Genomic DNA, 21,626 nt, shown 5'->3' with positions numbered 1-21,626 from the left:
TGTCTTCTCTGAATCTCTACGTGTTCATACACCTGCAAGCTCTTTGAACCCTGTTCTTTGGGTTTTATGAAGGCTTCATTATGGAAGCATGATTGATTAAGTCATTGGCCATTGGTAACTTGTTTAACTTTCAGCCCCTCTCACCTCCCCTGAGGGCAAGGGATGAGACTGAAAAGTTCTAACCCTCTGATCATGTGATTGTTTTCCCCATCCTTAAGTGTTAGCTGCTTAGTCGTGTCTGACTCTTTGCGACCCCATGAACTGTAGCCTACCAGGTCCCTCCGTCCATGGGATTCTCTAGGCCAAAATACTGGAGTGGGATGCCATTCTGTTCTCCAGGGGATCTTGCCGACCTAGGTCTCCTGCACTACTCAGGTCTCCTGCACTGCAGGCAGATTCTGAGCCACCAGGAATGCCCACCCTTCCTTAGGTGTGGTCCAAAGGCCAGTCATTAACATAACTAAGACACCTTTGTTGCTGTCAGCACTTAAGAAATTCCAAGGGTTTAAGGAGAAGCCTGGGGCTACAGTCCAGGGGATTGCAATGGAGATGACTGAGCGACAAACCCAGTAGATTTTCAGTGCTGGAAAATCTGCTGGAAATCTAAATAATTCAGTTTGGATGAAGGTGAGTAGCCCTTCCTTCTCGACAGCCAACCGAAGAATGCAGACAAAAGCTGAAACAAGAAAAACTTAGCATTTCCTTGTTTCACTTTAGCCTTAAGTCAAGCCCTTGCAGGTATAGAGCATGGAACAGAGTAGGCATCTGGTTGATACTTGTTGAAGGAAAGAAAACAGTAGTAAGGATTTAAGAATTGCATACTCTTGACTGATGCCCAAATGGTCACTGGATTTCTACCTCAAAGGCTGCGTTTCAGAACCAACTGGGAGTCTTTCTTGGGCACATGCCTAGGCCCCTTAGAACATCCTGGCAGGGTGTGGCTAGCCATGTGTAGCTTTTGAAGTTCCTTAGGTGGTTCTGATATAATCTGTTACAACCACTTTTTTATTAACTGTGGTCCCCGACAGTGCTGACCTTGTTATATTTCCCCTGAAAAGTCACTTTCAGTCTAATGCCTGATTGTGTCACAAGGCCAGTAAACTGACTCCCACCCTTAAAACTGATATTATTATTTGAATTTAAAAACAAACAAGCCAGCAGGTCAGTGTTTGCTCAAGTGTGACTTGTGGAACGTGGTGCTGTGCGATGCTCTAAAGAAAGCGGTTCTGCGGGCAAATAGGCTTCTATGCTGCTTGTTACCGCTCTCCCCTCAAATGAACGATTCACAGCACACACTGCCATTGTGTGTCCTTGTGTCAGTTCTGCAGTAATAAGGCCCATGTAACCCACTGGTTCCCAAATACACCGGCCCTAGACCCCCTGTATTCATGGGACGTTATCAACATCCTGTAGAACACCACAGTAGCAGATACGCATAAGCCCTGCTGCTGACCAGATGACTGGAGCCAAATTAGAGTATTAATTCAGGATCATACCAGTAACTCTGTTTTATATCATGTAATAAAACTATAAATTCCACTCAGCAAATCTGTATTTAATATGAAATTTCACTCAACAAATCTATATTTAAAATGTAGACCTCAGTTTTAAGGATGTAAATTACTAAAACTGTTAAGTATCGACTATAATTACATAGTCTTTGTACAGGTAAACAAAACTACTTGGATGTTAAATTCTGTTTGTAGTTGGGACATTTAACAGCTTCCAAAGAAGGCAGCCCGGGGAGCTTGGGTTCCTGTTTTTCAGAAGCAGCTCTCATGGCTCTGTCACACTGTCCTAACTCAACCCTGAAAGGCCAGCTGTGCCCAAAATAAGGCTCTTCATTTAGGTGACTAGGAAACTCCCACTATTTTTGGCCTAGGGGACACTGGGATCTAAGATCACAAGCTTAACTGTTATCCCAGAGCTGTCAGTGGCCATATCCCCGAGCACACGGACTGGCCCAGAGTGAGGCCATCACAAATGGAAATGAATTGGAAGGACCTGAGTCTGAGTCTCTAGATCCAATCTTATGCCTGTGGCAATGGCCACCTCGGTTCTAGAGCCAATTTTTTTGTTTGTTTAGGCAGTTTGAATTGTGCTTCTAACACTGTAGCTGAAAGTCCTGTCTAATTTATCCTTCTCCTAGATCACTTTCCACCTACATGAGCTGTTCCATTGCCAAAGACACATATGCTTATTTGCTGCAAGAAAAATGTTTGTCTGTGAACTCACTGTGCACCAGGAACACTTGTTTGCCTAGGAGGGATCAGGCACATATGAATTTAGAAAACAGTAGGAACAAGGGAGATGGGAACCCCATAGACAGGGAGGGGCTGGGCCCAGCAAGAGCAGCAAGCTTCTCACCTGGAGAGTAAGCACCCAGTGCCTTCTTGAGAAACCAGGTGAAAGGGGTTTATTTGTTCAGCCTGGTTGAGAGCAAGGATGGGACACTGGCCCAAGACACTTTATTAATGAACATGATAGAGGGTGTTTGGAAGGGAGAGGAGGGAAATTCAGAGGTGAAGGGACCCGATTCCAGAAGTCATAGCTGCAAGAATGTCTCCCCATAAGCACCGAGGGTGGGGAGCCAGGCTGCTCCCAGGTTCGGCATTGGAGGCCTGAGGGGTGGATGTGTTTTTTCAGCCCTTCTTAGTGTTTTTATGCTAGTGAAGAAGGAATTCATACGGCCTGGACTCCATCTGAGGCCTGTCCATGCTGATCGTGCTCAGCCGCCTCTCCAGTGGACTCTGAACTCTCTGCTTAGTGCCTGTGGGAACGACAATGGAAGGATAAGACCCCCTCCAGACAGGGGAACCTTGAAGATCATATCCAGGTTACTCATCACCTAAGAGAAAACAGACACTAATCACTCCTGCCTCCAGACAGTATCTATCGGAAAGTAACCACAGGCTTATCGGTTATTAACTGGTTGGAATGTAACTGCGGGCTTATTGATTATTAACTATTTGAACACATAACACGTGAATGATGGGGTTATTGTGATTGTATTTAGCCTTCCTTTGTAAGCCTCAAGGAATTTGGGGTGGTGGGTTCGGACATGTACACATGGGGTATAAAAGATTTTCACAAATGCTGGTCGGGGTCCTTGGCTAAGAGGAGACTCTGCCTTGGGCCCGCTGGTGTAATAAACTGCACTCCACTATCTGCATTGTCCTTCGGAGTGAGTTTGTTTCCTGGAAAGCGTGGCTATAACACTGATTTTAATATGTGGGTCACAGGGTTTTATTGTACAACATGGTTCTGTCTGTGATTTTTATTCATGAACAGAAGCTAGATCCCAGGATCTGAGGCAAGGATGCTCAGGAACCTGCCTTGCCCAATTATCTGGGGGAGAGCTGGGGGTTAGGATTTGATCCTGGGTGTTCTGGCGCTAGTGGTAAAGATTCTGCCTGCCAATGCAGGAGAACAAGAGACGTGGGTTCGATCCCTGGTTCGGGAAGATCCCCCGGAGGAGGAACTGGCAACCCACTCTGGTATTCTTGCCTGGAGAATTCCATGGACAGTGGACCCTGGTGGGCTACAGACCATGGAGTTGCAGAGTCAGACACGGCTGAGTGAGCATATAAGCCCAAGTTCTGTTGACCAGCCACAGACCCGAGTGCTGAAAGCTGAGGCTTAAAACTCACTAGAGATTAATTTGTAAGGTATAAGGTGCCCTGTTATGAACAGAACGGGTCCCCCCTCCACCCCAAATTCCTATATTGAAGTCCAGCCCCCACCGTGCTGCTGTGGAGATGGGACCTCTAGGGTAAGTTTAAATAAAGGTCACGAGAGCCGGGCCCTTGTAAGAAGAGACCCCGGGAGCGTGTCCGTTCATCCTTCATCTGTGCACAGGCGCTGAGGGAAGGCCGCCCAAGGACACAGGCGGTGGCGGCTGGCTGCAAGCCAGGATGAGAGCTCGCACCAGAAAATGAGCTTGCTGTAACCTCAACCTCGGACATCTATCCTCCAGAACTGTGAGAAAATAAATTTCTGACGTTTGAGCCACTCAGTCTACGACATTTCATCATGGCAGCTGGAGCAGACTACGACATGTGCCCTGAAATGACCTCAGTGGTGGAAACGAGCAGGTAACCCAGCTGAAGATTAAAAAAAATATATGGTCCGTTCACCAAGCTACATCGTCACTGCTCCCAGGCTATTGCTACCATCGTGTGCGCTCCTAAAGGGGGTTCAACACAACCATTTAACCTGCATATTACTGATGTGGTTACAGAAAAGAACTCGAGGGACTTACCTGGCGGTCCAGTGGCTAAAGACTCTATGCTCCCAGTGCAGGGTGCCTGGGTTCAATTCCTGGTCAGGGAACTAGATCCCACATGGCACAACTAAAGAGTCCTCATGTTAAAACTAAGACCTGGCACTGCCAAATAAATATATTTTTGGAAAACAAACAAACAAAACTCGAAGATCACTCAGACTTGAGGAACCTGCAGTCTGAAATTTGCTCTGCTCTAAATATCACAAAATGAGGGCCACGCCCGCAGCAGAATTCAATACCAAAGTCAAAAAGTTTTCCTTGAAAATAGATTTAATCTTATTCAAATTAGAAATGTTCTGCATATCTCTCCAAAACCACCTCCAAAGTTCTCCTCGTGATACATGAAAAGTTTTCTAGGGAAACTTTATGAAACTACTGAAAGGCATCTCCATATTTCCTCAGTGTGGATCTGTCAAAAAGTACACAAGTGAAAACTTCGAATGTTTGAGCCGTTCGCGAGGTGCCTGGGTCGTTCACTCTGGAGGAATCGGCGGGGTGGAGGGACTACGGTCTCCACGTGCGAACACGTCCCCTCTGCCTTGTCAGTTACACTGGCAGAGCACACAGAGGCAACGGACTCTCAAGGGGAACATTTCATGGAGCAGAGGGCAACGGACAGGAGCCTGAAACTGGGCCGGAGCTGAACATTAGAGGCTAGGAGTGAAAAATCAACATTCAGTGATCAGTGACCTGAAAGGGCTCAACTCTCCCTTCTTGGCACAAGTGACAGTCCCACCATTCTAAGCTCCCAAATTCTAGAACAAGATAAAAAGATTAACAAAAATAGCGCATTTTGAAACTGCTGATTCTGTGTGCAGAGGATCCACGCTGGAACCTCAGGGCGCCCTGGGCAGGCAGCACCCCTGCGTGGAGGCGAGGGTTGGGGGAGGAGGCCAGGGGCGGAGAGGCTGCCACCCCCGGGCCTGCGGGCTGCGGATGCTGTGCTTCCTCCTGCCGCCGGGCCGCTGGGCCACCCGTCTCCAAGGAGACCAGGGCCTACTTGGTCATCTTGCGGATCATGTAGTTGAGGATGCCCCCATTATGGAAATAAGTGAGCTCCACGTCGGTGTCAAACCTCATGACAGCCTGGAAGGTCTTCCCGGTGTCCAGCTGGCAGGATGGAAAAGCAGAGAAGAATTGCTGAGGAAGGAGACGAGCCAGCCCTCAGACTGCCCTCCAAGTGCAGTCCACGCCCCGGCAGCACCCAGCACCCGAGCAGGTGCCGGCCGGCCCCAGCCCAGACCCGCTGAGCAGGAAGCTGTGCTTTACTTAACAAGAAAGCCCCATGTACTGATCTACAAGGTAAAGCCCCGCAGAGCATCTGTGATGGAAATGAGAGACCCTGAGAATTAGAAACAGCCTCTCAAGGCAGCAGTTACTCGCGATGTTTGGAATATTTTCGAAGCCTTCACCAGGGACAGCCCGGGGAAGGAAGTCTTGGCAGCCAGCAGGTGCTTCATTAAGGCTGTCCCCTGGGCGCTGGCCCAGATGCTCACCCTGGGACGCGGCTCAGCAGCTCAATCTGCCTGGGCGGCTAGATCACCCTGGGACCACAGTGCCGCACCTCATCCTCGCCTTACCCAGGGCTCATCTGTTGTTTTCACCTCAGTGCTAATCAAAGCCAGGGCCTGGGGTGAGTGTGTCTGTTCACATTTTTATAATCAAAAACTGTTTTAAATGCCCCATCCCTGAGCTTTTCATCACTAGTCTCCTAATACAGGAGACATGAGTTCGATCCCTGGGTGGGGAACTAAGATCCTGCATGACCTGCAGCATGACCAAATTAAAAAAAAAAAAAGACTGATGACAAACATGGGGTCCCTTTAGCTGGACCTGGCATGGAAGGGCACTAACTTACCTTGATCTGGACTTTCATTCGTGGTTTCAGGGTTTCTGGAATGCTGATAGTGTATCGTTCACGCCCGGTGAGTCCCAGGGTGTCTGCATTCTCCCCAGGGAGGTACTCGAGAGGGATCACTCCCATCCCGACCAAGTTACTTCGGTGAATGCGCTCATAACTCTCTGCTAGGACAGCTCTGATTCCCTGAGGGATGAAGACAGTAAGTGGCTCGGACACAGTTTTTCTTTAGATACACAGACAGTTAACAACAGGATTCTTAGGTCAAAACTCTTCTCCTGCCCAGATTCTTAAGTACCAATTAGTCCTTTACATAAAATGTTGCCATTCTATATACCACAGTAGCTAACTGACTGCCTCCACTGTATAAGCAACATGTAGGCAATGAGATGAACTCTCCCCTTCTACCTCCACCAACCCTGGATGGAGACACGGTTACTGCGCCCTGCACCCTGGGAGTCAGTGGTCTGTCAGATATTTGAACCCACAAAGTCTAACCACACACTTAGTTTATGATACAAACTCCCCCTGTATCTGGAAACCACACTACAAAGAAACACAAAGAAAATTCATTTTGCCCTTTGAATTTTGGTATATTTTAGGCTGTATTAGCAGACACAGAAGATTTAATCAAAACACAACTTTAAGAACACAGTACAGAGAAAGGAATTGACCACCTGCTGTGTGCTGCTTTTATACCTCCTGTTTCAAGGATCAAATTGCACTTAATGTAATCTTGATACAAAGCTTCCTATAAAGCACATTTTATTGGTAACCTATAACTGACAATATACAGCAATGATCAGTAAACCAGGATACCTGATCAACTAGAACACCCAAATCTCAAATATTAGTTAACTGTAATGTAATATTAAGATACCCATAAAAGCTCTCAACATACTTTCAGATCCCCTGAATCAGGGTCACTCAGGAAGCTTGTTAAAAATGTAGATTCTTAGGTACTTATTACCCCAGATCTACTGTATCAGGATCTCTTGCAGGAAGCATGGGTGGGAGAAGATGGGATACTTTTAAGTCTGGAGAACCATGGCTAGACAGAGGTGTTCTAAGATTCTGCGGATATTACAGTCACCAGGAGAGGCTTTTAAAATCCAAACGTCCAGGCCTTTCACCTTACCGACCAAACCAGAATGTCTGGGAATGAGATCCAGGCATAGGTATTTTTTAAATCACTAAGTGTTTCCAAGTTTAAAAGCACAGATTTAAAAGAGCAGATTCTTTAGGACAGTTGGTATTTTGTGTAGATTTATGTACATATATGTACTGCGTATTTATTTGGGAGGAAGGGGCAATAGTTGTAAACACAGTTTATTCACGCCCCAAGCTCTGTGAGGAGGGCTGTGTGGAGCTGCCTGGCCTCTCTTTCTGCGGACAACGTGGCTGAGGCTGGCCAGCTACAGAAGGAAGCGTGCACGGCTGTCTGGGCAGACAGAACTCAGGGCTGTTGTGTAGAGAAGCTTACACTTGTAGAGTCGGGACCCTAAAGGATGGCGGTTCCCTTGCTCTTTGTATACCCGCTGCTCTCCTGCTCGGGCTTCGCCTCCGCCCCACTCACCTGAACATGCTTGCCCTCTGCCCCTTAGGCCAGGACGGCCCCACCTGTTAGTTCATTAAAGGGAAACATTTACCCTCTGACGGCTGTTAATTTGAGGGGCTGTGAGGGACATGCCCCACCCCTGGTTTCCCTGGTAACTACAGCCAACCTGATGTCAATCCCCGCTCTAATAAATGGGAGGAACCACCTCCTCCTCCCCGGGGTGAAGACTATTGCGTATGCTGCCTGCAGTCAGCTGCACCCCACGATGCTTCAGATGTGTAAGAGCCTCCCTCTGCGAAACCACTGATGCCTCTCTCGCCGTGGCCAGGCTCTTTCTCTTGCCCTGCGGCTGATGCAGCCCACCCAGACTCTAGAGAGCCCCTCTGAGCCGGGACTCGCCTATCCACAGACCTTCCTGTCCCCTCTAACACTCCCCCCCCCCCGCCCCGACTGTTCCTGCTCTCAATGCTGTTGTCAGCGCCCGGCCCCCTTCCTAAAATCCTTCCTTTTGTAGTTTCTTAGGTTCTTTTCAGCAGTTTCTAGAAAGGGCAGGCCTTCAACAAATTACCAACTAATAACATATCTTTTCTCCACACCCCCACCCACTGCAAACTGATGGACTTAAAAAAGGGGGGGTGATAAAACCTGGGCGTCTGGAGGGCTATCTGCCAGACAGCCATATATTTTTTACTGCACATGTGGATATCAACTGACTTGTGCAACGTCTGCCAAGTGCATTGATTTGCTCAAGCCACCATTATTTAAACTGGCATCAGCTAAGCTCTTCTACCCCACCCTGAAGACTGAAGCCAGGCACCAGAAGTGGCCCTGCTTTCAGGGCCAGCGAACGGACCAGACGGAAAGACTCCCTGTGGGGCCCCCTCCCACAGGGACAACTTCCGGGTCAAGCCCTGAAATGGCGGAAGGTTCTGAAGAGCTGTCGGTCTACACACTGAGAGGGCTTCCTTTTCTACTCAGCCTGTGCGCAGACCCTTCACTGGCAGTGAAAAGCAGCTGTACAAAGTGCATTCCCTGAGTTTATTCAAAGCTCAGGCTCCTGGGCTTCCCTTGTGGCTCAGCTGGTAAAGAATCTCCCTGCAATGTGGGAGACCTGGGTTCGATCCCTGGGTTGGGAAGATCCCCTGGAGAAGGGAAAGGCTACCCACTCCATCATTCTTGCCTGGAGAATTCCATGGACTGTATAGTTCATGTTTGCAAAGAGTCGGACATGACTGAGTGACTTTCACTTGTAGGCTCCCGATGTTTTCCCTTCTGTGAACCTAACAGACGAGACAGTAGCAGCACTGTCCTCACACTGACCTAGGAAAAGGGCCTTAAATAAGCTTCCGGTGCTAACCCGAGAACATTATGAAAACCATGAAACTTTCCCCACTTAAAAAAAAAAAAAAAGACACACATTCCACACTTCTGGATGTAATTTCATGGACTTCAAGATCCTCCCCTCAACCGTCGTACAGACACACCTAAAGATCCATGGCTCCCAGAACAGCGACACTTGATGGAGGGGAACCCGCTGACTCCACATTTCTTCACTCAGCGAGGGAAGCCCAGATCTACCAAGCAGGAGGCGAGGAAACAGCCCACGCTTCTCCGAGCTTGCGTGCTCTCCCACAGCATCTTCTTGGAAAGCAAAGCAAAGGACGTTCCTTCTGCCTCCCTCCCAGCTTGCCTTCTGGCTCGGGGGGCAGCTGCCTGCAGCGCTGTCTGTGCGTGCTACTCACCAGAAGGAAAGGGCCCTTGGCGGCCCAGTCTCGGGAGCTGCCCGAGCCGTACTCCTTGCCGGCCAGGACGATGAGGGGGAGGCCCGCCTGCTGGTACCGCTCAGCAGCGTCGAACACATCAAGCTGAGGAGGACAGGAGGGAGGTTTTACCGACAGAGCAAAGACACAGCATGTAGACAGAGGCCAGTGAGTCCTGAGGGGACATGGAGGAGTGTCTGCAGTCGGCCAAGTCAGTGGAAAGTCAAGGGCAAACTCAACCAGTCAGTTGCCTGGTCTACAAATTTCCAGTTAATGCCGTCTATTAATACTACTTCTTTTCTTCTTCTTTTTAATCGCTCAGTTGTGTCTGACTCTTTGAGACCCCATGGACTGTAGACTACGAGGTTCCTCTGGGTCCATGGGATTCTCCAGGTACTTATCTCTATCAAATTGAATTTTATACTCAAGTGAAATGCCTTATTGTCCTAATTTTAGAAAAACATTCAAATCCTAGGGCATCGGGGGAAAAAGGAAATTAGATCAGTTTTTCTTTTTTTATTTAAAAACTCTTCCATTGATTAAAATATCTTGAAGCAAAAGCAGAGAATCCCACCTAAATCTGGGATTTGATTCTGTACCAGAGGCTTTGTGATGGTCAGTTGTGAAGGGTGGCCAAACACAAAAAAAAGGTCACCTGTTTGGAAATTACAAAAATGCAGACTTTTACTCATCACCCTTCTACATGGAGGTCAAGGTAACAATAGTAACAATTGATGAAGCACCAATCAATAAAGGACAAGAAAGCCTTAAGGAATCTCTTAGTATATGTGAGAAACAGCTTTAACAAATAGATTCATTTGTTTCTCACAGGAACTCTGAACATTCTGCTGAGCTGAGGCTCCACAAAGACAGGTGATACCATTGATGGTGAGTAATGAAACTTTTTTTTTGTCGCTACTTAAGTCAGAAAATAAGATCCCTCCAAAGAGTCCAAAGAGGGAGTGTTTGATTTGAAAGGAGCTGTAGAAAGGTATATAATCAAACTCTCAAGTAGGCTTTCACAAATTACTACTGTGGTGAAAGGATGGAGACTGTGGTTAATGTCACACGGCACTGCCTAAATCTAGATAGGATTCTGTCTGTCTTCAGTGGAACAGAACTCACAAATATAGGAACTCACAAATATAGAAACTGTTGACAAAAAAAAAAAAGGGTTAAAGCCTGCTCTGTCTAACCCAAAACCCTGGATGCTTTCAAAGACCAGAAAAGAAACAACCTACCTGATACTTTCAGAGGTATCGGTTACTAGTTTGGATATTAAGAATGTGGGAGTGTGTATTTTAAAGTACTTTCAAAAGGACCACAGAGCTGACAATCCCACGGCAGAACGGGTTGTGGAACCCAGATGTGCGGACTCAGCAGGTTTGAATTCCGGGCTCCTGGCTTTTCTCTTGTGTGCGTCAAAGTGAGTAGCAAGCAGCTTATAGAGCACCGGCTCCTTGCACGCACCCTCTCTTCTTAAGGAAGCATAAAAGTTAGTGGTTTCTTCTGATATCTCACCTCTGGATCCCTAAGTATTTAATTGGTCAGTTCATTTCTCTTTATTATCCATTAAATTCTTACTTAGAGGATTTAGTTCTTTCCACTACCACTCTTGTAGGGCCCTCCCTCTCCTCAACCTCTCCTCTCCAGGGCCTTCTAATATCACTGTCATACCTTTTCTGGCCATATGTTTTAAGTATGAACATGCTATTTACAGCTGAGCCACATAATGGACTCAGATTTCCTTTTCTTGGCAATTAAAAAAAATTTCTTTTCCCACTGGAAATAATAAATTTGTATGCATGTGTGTGCACACTCACCTGTTTGTGTCCCTACCCATTAACTCCCAAATATACTACCTAAAGTATCGATACAAATCTTTTCTGAAGACATTCCCATCTACCAGGCGATTTACTTTAAAAATCTTTTTCACGGGGGTCACTCCTGATGCCCTCATTCCTGTGTGGACTGCTAACTCTCTGAGGTGTGTTCATGTGATGGAGGAGTCTTCCTTCCCCAGCATCCTGGTGATTCCCTGCATTTCCTTTTCCTGGATCCTACATCTTCCCCTATATTTGGTTTATTCTCTCATTTTGGTGGAATACAATTATCAAGTAGCTTTCTGAGACTGGGACTGACAGATTATTTTTAAAGCTTTTGAATATCTGAATGTGTAGTTACTTTACTCTCACTTGGCTGGTAGTATGAGGGATACAGATTTTAGGGTGCCAACAATTTTCCTCATTCTAAGTCTCCTGGGTTGCCTTGAGTGCGTCTGATCCCCAGAAGAGTGCACATAAGCTTTTTTTTCCCCTCTCCGAAGTTTCTAGATCTTCTCCTTACCTCTGCTGTTCTTACTTTCAAGGTGATGTGACTTGGAGTGAGTAGTACTCATGTGGCTGGGTGTGTGCAGTGGACCTTTCGATCTGGAGTCTCAGATTTTGTACTTGAAGTATTTCTTGTGTTAACTCTTTAACAATTTCCTCTCAGATTTAATCTGTTCTTTTTAGCATGTTTATTCAGTCAGATGCTGGTCCTCCTCGGTTCAGGCTTTGATTTTCTTACATTTCCTAATTTCCCCTTTGTCTTTCTACCTTCTGGAAGATTTTCTCAACTTTTCCTGTGAAATTTTTTAGGGACTTTTTTTTTTTTAAGAGCTCCTTCTTGTCTTCTGATTACACCAACAGAAAATCATCTCATCACTCTGACGAAACAATTGTTTTTCTTCGTTTTCTTCTACTCTGTGCATTATCTGTTTTTCTCTTTATTCCTCTGTTTCTTGTCTAGGTCTGTCTTTCAAGTTCAAGGCCTGACTCCAATGTCTCTTCATCTCTGATGCTGTCTCCTTATTTAAGCTGAGGCACTAACCAATCTGACTAGGAGTTCTGTACACGGCAGGGCTGTCAATGAGGGATCCCACCATGACAGCTGGCATCCCAGAGGCCCTCAAAATCTGTTAACTACAAGTCCCTCCTTTGTCTCTTGGGGATTTTACCATTCATCTGTATCTTTTTCACTTAATAGTCTACTGTCCCCACTAGTCACTGAACAAATATGTCCTAGGCACTCACTCTGTGCTGGATGGCTTCGCAGGTGGTGCACTGGTAAAGAATCCGCCTGCCAATGCAGGAGACATAAGAGATGTGGGTTTGATCCCTGGGTTGAGAAGGTGCCCTGGAGTAGGAAATGGCAACCCACTCCAGTACTCTTGCCTGAGAAATCCCATGGACAGAGGAGCCTGGCGGGGTACAGTTCATGGGGTGGCAGAGTTGACTGAGTGACTGCCGCATGCGTGCCACCCAGGGTTAACCTCAGAACCTTAAAAAGGAGATGTTATTTTTACTTTGCAAGTAAGAAAAGTGAGGCTCAGAGAGGTAGATAGATCACTGAAGGAGGCTCCACAGCTGGTCTGAGGTGGAGCTGGGACTTGAACCCAGGCTTGTCTGACTTCAAGGGCAGGCTTCCCCACCTCTGCCCACGCCTGCCCCTCTGTGAACAGACAATTTCAGCTCTAATAAACCAACTCCACGTGGTTCCCATTAAGACCAAGCAGGCCTGCACAGTCCTCTATATTCTTCCTTCCCCAATGGTATGATTAAGTAAACGTTACTGAAGTCATAAAACAGCACTTCTTAGTAAACATCTTCCACCTTAACCTGGAATTTCCCCTTCAAGTATTCTGAACTGATGAGACCTCAATCAGAGGCTTTTTAAGCTCAACTCCTAAGAAACAAGATTTAGTTAAAGCATGAAGCAGAAATCTCTAAGCAGGAAAAGGCCTTCCAGTTTAAAGGGACTCTTCTTTAGGGATGACCTCTACATATATGGAACACTTGGCAGAAGGGATTATATAAAGCAAGAGGTAGGATGAGGTGTGGAAAAAAAAAATAAGACCAAAGGGAAAGGGACAAGGCAAGCATTGAACCACCCAGAGCCTGAGAAATGCTGGCTTCTAGAGGAAGCGCAGGACACCATACTCACAATTTCACCAGAAGGCAGATGGATAGTCTGTGGTGCCTGCTTGTTCAAGAATTTGTTTAATAAGCGGATGTTGGCGAATGTCCCCCGTGCCATGATGGCATCATTCCCTCGGCGGGAGCCGTAGGAGTTGAATTCTCGAGGAGTCAGGCTGATAACGAGAGTAGGAGAGAAGCTGGTTTAGGAAACTGAGAGATTAAACCTGGCTTACACCATGAAAGGGGAAAAAAATCACAAACCTAGTATTTCTGTAAGTCTACTAAGTATTGTTCTCCAAGATAGAAAAATGTTTCCATAGCTTCGATTCAGGGCGCATTGAGAGGCAGTAGGTGCGATGGTGAATCTATAACTTCCCAACATCAACCTAGAGTCTTATAAATCTGGGTAGAGCAATCGGGAGGAACTTTAATCAGAGTATTTTACTTATTCAGTAGGGTAGTCTATAAAACTTCATTAAAGATAAAATGTTACAAGTGGGTGGAAAAAAAACGAAGCAAAGGGCATACTCCGGGTACATTAGTTTGGTGGAGCCGAGAGTGGGGGACACACAAAAAACATTCTGTAAATGAAACAGAATAGGCTCACATTTGTCCAGGAACTCGATGCAGTTAAAAACCACTTAACTGGCAACATGACTTAGCATTGTTGTAAGATCAAAAGCAGGGCAGGGATGAAGGAGCAGAACAAGTACTGCTGGTCCTAAAATCAAAGAAAAATCTGGTCTGTGGGTCCGAATGAAGGGATGTTTTGAGATGTCTGGAACAATATCTTAATGAACAGTGACCAGTTCACTGAGCTGTTTCTTAAAATGCTAGGAACCATGTGTGTTAATTATTTATTCATTAGCTCAATTTTGAAGACTGAGAATCTAAGCATGGGCTTCAGGAGTAGGTGAGTGTGTCTATGAACCCCTGAAATTATGTCCAAAATGTGGATATGTATTTTTCTGGAATGGTATATTTCCTTTAATTCTATTCTCTAAAGAGTATCAATAACCACCAATCAAAAAAGGTGTTGGTTACTTCTCTCTTCCTAGTTTTCTTCTTCAGCCTCAACTCTATTTCTCTAGATTCTCTGTCCTTAGAAGCCTTTCCCATTCATTCATTCAACAACTACATGCCAGGAACTGTTAGGTGCCTGGGATACAGCAAATCCCTGCTTTTGCAGGGCTTACATCCCAGAAGGTAGAGACAAAAGTTTTTTTAAAAGAGCATCCTACATAAGTGTTACTAGATTGTGGTTAATACCTAAGAAAAGGTAGGCCAGGGCAAGAAGAGTATGGTGGGCATGACCTTATGGAGGAAGACTTGAACTTGGAGTGGGAGTTAGTTAAGAGGGTATCTTGGGGAAAGGCATCCAAGAGGAGAAAACAGTTAGCCCACCCGAAGGCTGTCAGACAGAGGGGTACTTGGCATTGTTTGAACATTCAAGGAACAAGATGGTGGGCAGCGTGTCCTGAGCAGTGTGGGTGAGGAGAAGAGCAGGACTCACCAACCCACCTTGAACATCTCCTGCCCTTTTCTATTTGCTGATGGACTTGCATCTCCCACTCAAGACAGAACCATCTCTTTAAAAGCTCATAATATGAGGACTTTGCTTAGGTGGTCCAGGGCCTAGACACCACACTTTCAATACAGTGGGCCTGGGTTCCTTCCCTGGTCGGGGAACTAGATCCCACATGCCGCAACTGATACCCGGCCCAGCCAAATAATAAAACAAATAAATGTTTAAAATCTCGTATGTATTCGGTTGGCCAAAAAGTTTGTTCAGCTTTTTCTGTAACATCTTAATAGTAGACAACCCTGAGTGAACTTTTTGGCCAACCCACTATCTGTGTATGGGCAGTTGCCATACATTTTAAAAAGTAGTTGCCACGTTAAAGAAAAATCTCGACACAGGCCACTGTGCGTTCACCTCCTCTAGATCTGGGCTGTCTTCTTAAACTCACAACACGCACATCCTGGGGAATAGGAGATATTCTCGGTCTGAATAAACAGACTGTCCCATGGGATGCACCAGGAAAAGGCAGAGACTGAATGAGCATGAGAGAAGGGGAAAGTTGTGAAGAGAATGGGTTACCCACCCAGCAAGTCAGGGGAAGGGCAAGGTGGCTGTCCTCTCCCACCAGAAAAAAAAAAAAAAGCTTCAATTCTGTTTCTCATATTGGCTCTGGGCCCTGTCCCTGAAGAAGGTGATTCAGGAAGTGGGGATGGGGGCCAGGAATGTTCATCTCCCCAGACGAATCTTGAGAAAGTCAGATCTGGGATGGACATTTACTGATACTGGTACACTATGGTGGTGGTTTAGTGTCCGACTCTTTGTGACCGCATGGACTAGCCTGCCAGACTCCTCTGTCCATGGGGACTCTCCGGGCAAGAATACTGGAGTGGGTTGCCATGTCCTTCTCCAGGGGATCTTCTTGACTCGGGGTTGGTTAAATAGCAGTATATAATATTAGTGTAATACCTGTTAAAATAGGTATATGACTGAAGGATTGCTGAATGGATGTATAAATTGCAAATCCTCACAGCTGTTCTCTGTAAAGCATGTGTCTCTTGGGAGTTCCTTGGTGGTCCAGTGGATAAGACTCTGCGCTTCCAATGCTGGGTTCTATCCCCAGTCAGGGAACTAAGATCCTACATACTGCAACCAAGTCCATATGCCACAACTACTGAGCCTGTGCACTCCAGAGCCCACACGCCACAACTAGAGAGTCTATGGGCTGCAACAAAGACCCAGTGCAGCCAAAATAAGTAGTAAACTAAAACCCAACATATGTCTCTCAACCAGGAAATGTCAGTGCATTTCTGGTTATACCCCTGCCAAGTGCTTCAAGTATAACCAGGCCACACAGGGGAAGACTGGAGCCTTGTACATAAATGATCAGCCAAGCTGGTGGCAGGGATGACAGCTGAGTCTAATAAGTACACCTGCTCAAAAAGAAGGTCTCCACGTGCTGGGGTTCACGTGCTGGTGGATTCAAAGCAACAAACAGAAAGAGTGATTGCTTTTCAGGCTCCAGGGTTCAGTGAAAAACTGGAGTCTGATGCCAAATAGACCTCATGGAAAGAGGATTAATGACCTCATGCTGTCCCTTTTGTCTTCAGGCTTCCCCTGCTTCCCTTATTACTTACCCTCTGTTAGTTAAGTAGCGAGCAGCAGGGCTGTTTCTTGCGATGTTTCCAGCTGGAGAGATGTGGTCTGTTGTTACTGAATCTCCCAAGTTTAATAGCACACAGGCATCCACGATAGACTTAGGGGGCTGAAGATCCAAAGTCTAGCAAAGAACACAGTAAGTCAGTGTTTGCCTGGGTTTTCTCCAATGCATCACCAGGGGAACCTCAACAGCAGTGGTCCATGGATCTGAACCTGATGACAGCTCTACATCAACACATAGAGAATTCTAGTTTTACTGGGTTTATCAGGGGTGTTTAGTAAAGTGAAGTGAATTTATGCAAGATATTCATATCTCATCCTTGAAGGAGGTGAAGTATTGGCACTATCCCCTCAAAAGCAAAAGGGACGTTGCTGCAAATGATATTCTTTCTCCACATCCAGAGAAGGTCCCAAGTGCTGAGTATGGCAGGAGTCCTGCCTTCTACTCACATCCTCTCATCCCCTCCTCCCACCAGGAGAGCACAGACTCCTGATCATCAGTTTCAGAGAAGATGTCCCTTGTTTGTATGGGTATGAGGCTTAAGTATGGCAGGTCCTGGAGGCTGTTCTCCTGGACAGCCCCCCTTCAGACGTTACTGAGTCTCTGTCCCAGCGATACTTGATCTCCAGGGGTCTCTGCACAGCCACACGGAAGCCCTGGACAGACAAACCACAGGCCCACGCCAGCCAAATAACCCAGCTTCCTCAAGCTCTCCCCAGTGTTATCTGCTCAGGTGTGTAAAGGTTTCAACAAAGCAGGTAGTCAAAGCGAGGGTACTGGTTAATCAAGTAGATTTTACAAGCCAAGAAACTTTTTGAAGAACACATTTTGTTAAAAAAAAAAAAAAAAAGTCCTACCAGGTCTTCAAAGAATGGTGGTGATTTAATGTATGTAGATTTGGGATTCCAGCAATATAGCTTATCTGACGGGGCTGCTAGGGCATTCCAGCTCTCATTCACAGTCTTGGGGAGAAAGAAAAAAAGGACAGGCAGGTCTAATCACAGTTCATCCTGAGGAAGACTTAACATGTGAACATAATACATATATTCAAGCTAACAGCATAGTAAAACCAATTCTTAGCCTAAATGGTCACACAACATGTCTATACAAAGATAACACCATGCTAAGTAATTTATAAATACACATGCCCTGTAACAGGCCATCTCTAAAATGACCCCATTTTAGATTCCTATTTAAATTAGACCCCATTTAAATGATTCCCAGGAGGATTCCTGCCTCCTAGGAATCCTACCCATAAATGAACCCCTCCTGCTGGGTGAGGACTGAGCCTAGCGACTCATTTCCAGGATTAGGTTATAGAGACTGTCTTCTGTCTCTTCACCCTCTTACTTGCTCTTGCTGGCTCTGATGGAAGCCAGTCACTATGCTGTGAAGAGACCCGCTAGTAAGGCCCTGAGGGGGCTGTCTCACGCTGACAGTCAGTGAGAAGCTGAGGCCTTCACCCACAGCATGCAAGGTTCTTTATCCTGCCAATGACCACACGAGCGGTCTAAGAACTGGCTCCTCCCCAGTTGAATCATCAGGTGAGACCACAGCCTCAGATGACGCATGGATGGAAGCCTTGTGAAGGCAGACACACGCTGTTAAGCGGCACCTCCATTTCTGACCCACAGACACAGGTAAAAAGTGTTTGCTGTTTTAATTCACTAAGTTTAGGAGTAATGTGTTGCAGAGCAATAGGTAACTAACACACATAATTTATGAAATAATGATCCAGGTTGTACCCGAGGGGAAGTTATTGATGCTCTGAAGATTTGGGGAGGTAGACTTCCGGTCACAAGGACATTAGATAGTGATGGCCACCATGCATTCAAATTGGCTTGAATTTGCTCCACGTCATTAACTCAGCCTCTGGAGAAATGCATTTAGCCCAGTATCCACCAAACTGCCTTGAACCATTTCCCAGAGAGCAGCTTATGGGATTCACAGTGCGTGAGTGTGACTCCCATCTGACTCTGCTGCCCAGTCTGCCCTCGTATTTCAAGCTACTAGCCCCAGCCAGAAGCCCTGGGGTCAGCCTAACACAGAAACCAGGGAAAAGGGTAACATTCGAGTCTCGGAAAGTGGTATTGAGCCCCATACATTTCCCCGTTTGTAAAATGCACAGCAAGTTGTTTTTTTTTTTTTAATTTCAGCAGCTTCATAGTTTGGTGCTTCCTAGTGAGTGGCTTTTACTTGTGTCACTCTTTGAAGCCGGCAGATAAATCCGAGCGCTGTGTGCAGCCATGTGGCCCTCAGTGGCACCCTGTAGGGACACTGGGCTCCGCATCCAAGCTCACGCTCACCCTGGGCTGTCGGAGCAAGAGGGGAGCCATGCAGAGCTAGCCAGGAGCCGCGTCCGTGTGAGTCCACGCCTCCTGAGCCTGCTGCTCATGTGTCCGAATCTGAGAACAGCGGGGAGAGTGGGGTCTGGAAGAGCCTGAATTGTAAGAGCCAGATGACTGTACCACTTTCCCAGTCATCTGGAGAAATACCACTTGGCCCGGTTGATACTGACACTAGCCTCAAGGCTGGCAGAGATGACGCGGAGGAGCGACTTCCCCTTGACACTGGGGCGGGGACCTCACCTCTATTTTCTGGTAGACCTCCTTAAACATCCCGGGGATCACATACTGATGCTCCACCGCCTGGATCTCGTCTCTGGTCGGCCAGATGTCTTTCAGAAATACCTGCTGCCCCTTGGCATTGACCCCTGGGGAGAAATTGTTTATCAGTGAGATGAACTTCATCTCATATCCAATTTTCATGGTCACAGGCAGTCAGCCCAGTCTCACTGTTCAGAGCAGTTACATTCAGTAAATTCTCTGTGCACACTTAGAGAAACACTGCCCGCAAGAAACACACAGGTTAGGCTCCCAAGGTGTTTATCCACAACATTGTTGTCAACTGATCAATACGTAATGCTGTTTCATGTATTTCTGTTTACATACTATTGATGCGTTCACACTGAACTTGTGAGCCTGTCTAACATGAGGCCTGTCACAGCCTTCCTGGGCTCAGGAATACTCCACAGCACTTTAGCCCTACTCTCAGAGGTCATCTTAAACAGTAAAACCACCCAAAAAAGGCACAAAAGTGTGAAAAACATGATGCTATCTGGAGCACAAACAGGACACTTGTTTGCAGTATGAGACCTGAAATAAAAAGACAGAGTGTCACCTTGCTTGACCTCAGCGGAGAGAGGCACGGTGAGTGACTCAGGGTTTTCACCACCTCGTGCACGTCTGTGAGTGACCATGGGAGTGTGATGAGCACTGATTTTGGGGGTGAAAATCCACTTCAATGAGTAGAAAAAATTTGAAAATACGGAATACATATGTAATGAGGATCAGCTGCATGTCTAAAGCTGTGATTTCCTTAAAGTCAAATCTAGGGCACCGTTTTCATATTATCTAATCTGCGTAGCACGGATTGAGGAGGGCACACAGGAGGCCAAGGGAAAGGACCACAAAGCATCACGTCCCCAAGCTTTGAGAAGCTGCACACTGCGGACGTGTTCCTACAGCAGAGATATTAAAACCAGGCTATCGTGAGATTGAAGCAGGTGCTGGAAAGGGAGGGACTGGAGCAGAGGCCAGAATGGCAAGACCTCCATTACTCTTGGTGTTTCTTTCCCTTTTGTCCCTTCCCCTTTATAAATTCTTGTTTAGCTATTTTAATTATGTCTTAGCTGTGTGCTGGGAAAGGAAGCAAAGACCCTTCTTCCTCCTCTGATCTTTGGAGATTCTAGGCTTCATTATTTATTAAGGAAAAGAATAACTTTTTTCCCAGTAACATTTTCAAATTCATTGGGGGGAAAACAAAATTGTAACCCCACAAATCAGATCTTACCCAGTGGCTCTGTCTCAAAGTCGATCCTGATGGTCCCAGCAATCGCATAGGCTATTACTAAGGGCGGAGAGGCTAAATAGTTGGCCCGGGTATTGGGGTGGACTCGCCCTTCAAAGTTCCTGTTCCCAGACAGCACTCCGACAGCTACAAGGTCCCCCTGTGTGAGGAAGGGGGAAACAGGTCGCAAAGACAACGGACTGCCTGAGCTTCCTAGACCCAGCTGCTGAAGTTCACCTTTAAGTCAAGTAGCCCTTTAAGCTTCCCCTGCACTGGTCCTCTCCCCGGGGAAGGAGACCACACAGGGTGACCCTGGGGGAGACATGCTGGGTCAAAAGCAGTAGAGAGATGCACTGGATGGTTTCTGCTCATGAGGAAATACCAGGTGGGTCAGGAGGCAGCATCTTAGTTATTCTGCAGCAGGGGCCCGGGAATAGGGGGGGAAGATGACAGGTTGACAGCTAGAGGAAGCCACACTGGCTGACAGGGATTCTATAATCAGTGCAAGCAGACAAAATAGTATTTTTCAACGCTATAGAATTTATGGGACAAAAATCAAGCCAATGAGTTTATGTTCAGTTGTCTGACTTGGAACCAGCCTGTAGACAACAGGAACAAATGATTCAGGAGCCATCACGTGCATGGGGCATGCGCCGGCCAGGCACCACACTGAGGCCTCTGCGTCCACTATCACCATAATGCTTGCAGCTTTCTGAAACATGTACTGTTATCCCTTCCCATTTACAGCTGTGAAAACTGAGGCACAAAGAGGTTCATGAACTTGCTCAAAGACATACAGTTAATAAGTTTAACTCAACTCCAGAGACCATTCTCTTAACCACATACACCCCATGCTTCCCTGAACTTTCTTTAAAGTTACCAGCGTTTCATCCCACATCATATGAAAAAGAAAGACCCACAGGCTCCCCTGTAATTACCTGCATGATGGCCTCTACCACAGCCTCCGGTAAGGGCCCGCTGTTGCCGATACAGGTCATGCAGCCGTAGCCCACCACATCGAACCTGGTGTGGGAGAGAAGCGCGGGGTGCAGGATGACTCCCAGTGGGCCCGCCTGCTGGTTCCTGGAGACCACTGACTTACAGAAGGCTAACACAGGGCTGTCTCTGTGAGGCTTTCATTCTCGGGAGCATTTTGATCTACTATTCATTCATCCCAA

The 21,626-nt window shown here is 46.7% G+C and overlaps 1 protein-coding gene across 1 annotated transcript in view; it reads right to left on the bottom strand.

The window, feature by feature from the left end:
- Positions 1–4,537: 4,537 nt before the first annotated feature.
- Positions 4,538–21,626, bottom strand: part of ACO1 (aconitase 1) — a 65,371-nt gene continuing 48,282 nt past the window's right edge. Inside the window, exons 13-21 of the mRNA XM_020878985.2 lie at positions 21,387–21,471; positions 20,452–20,608; positions 19,188–19,312; positions 17,457–17,561; positions 16,577–16,719; positions 13,446–13,593; positions 9,444–9,566; positions 6,144–6,329; positions 4,538–5,395 (exon numbers count right to left, since the gene is read on the bottom strand). Of these exons, the coding sequence (XP_020734644.2) occupies positions 5,282–5,395; positions 6,144–6,329; positions 9,444–9,566; positions 13,446–13,593; positions 16,577–16,719; positions 17,457–17,561; positions 19,188–19,312; positions 20,452–20,608; positions 21,387–21,471 (1,186 nt within the window). The 3' untranslated portion in view covers positions 4,538–5,281. The remainder of the gene's footprint in view (positions 5,396–6,143; positions 6,330–9,443; positions 9,567–13,445; positions 13,594–16,576; positions 16,720–17,456; positions 17,562–19,187; positions 19,313–20,451; positions 20,609–21,386; positions 21,472–21,626) is intronic.

This window comes from Odocoileus virginianus, chromosome 18 (genome assembly GCF_023699985.2).
Source record: "Odocoileus virginianus isolate 20LAN1187 ecotype Illinois chromosome 18, Ovbor_1.2, whole genome shotgun sequence".
Lineage (NCBI taxonomy): Eukaryota > Metazoa > Chordata > Mammalia > Artiodactyla > Cervidae > Odocoileus > Odocoileus virginianus.
The sequence above is the reverse complement of the archived record's forward strand: the minus strand, read 5'-3'. Positions and strand labels throughout refer to the sequence as shown.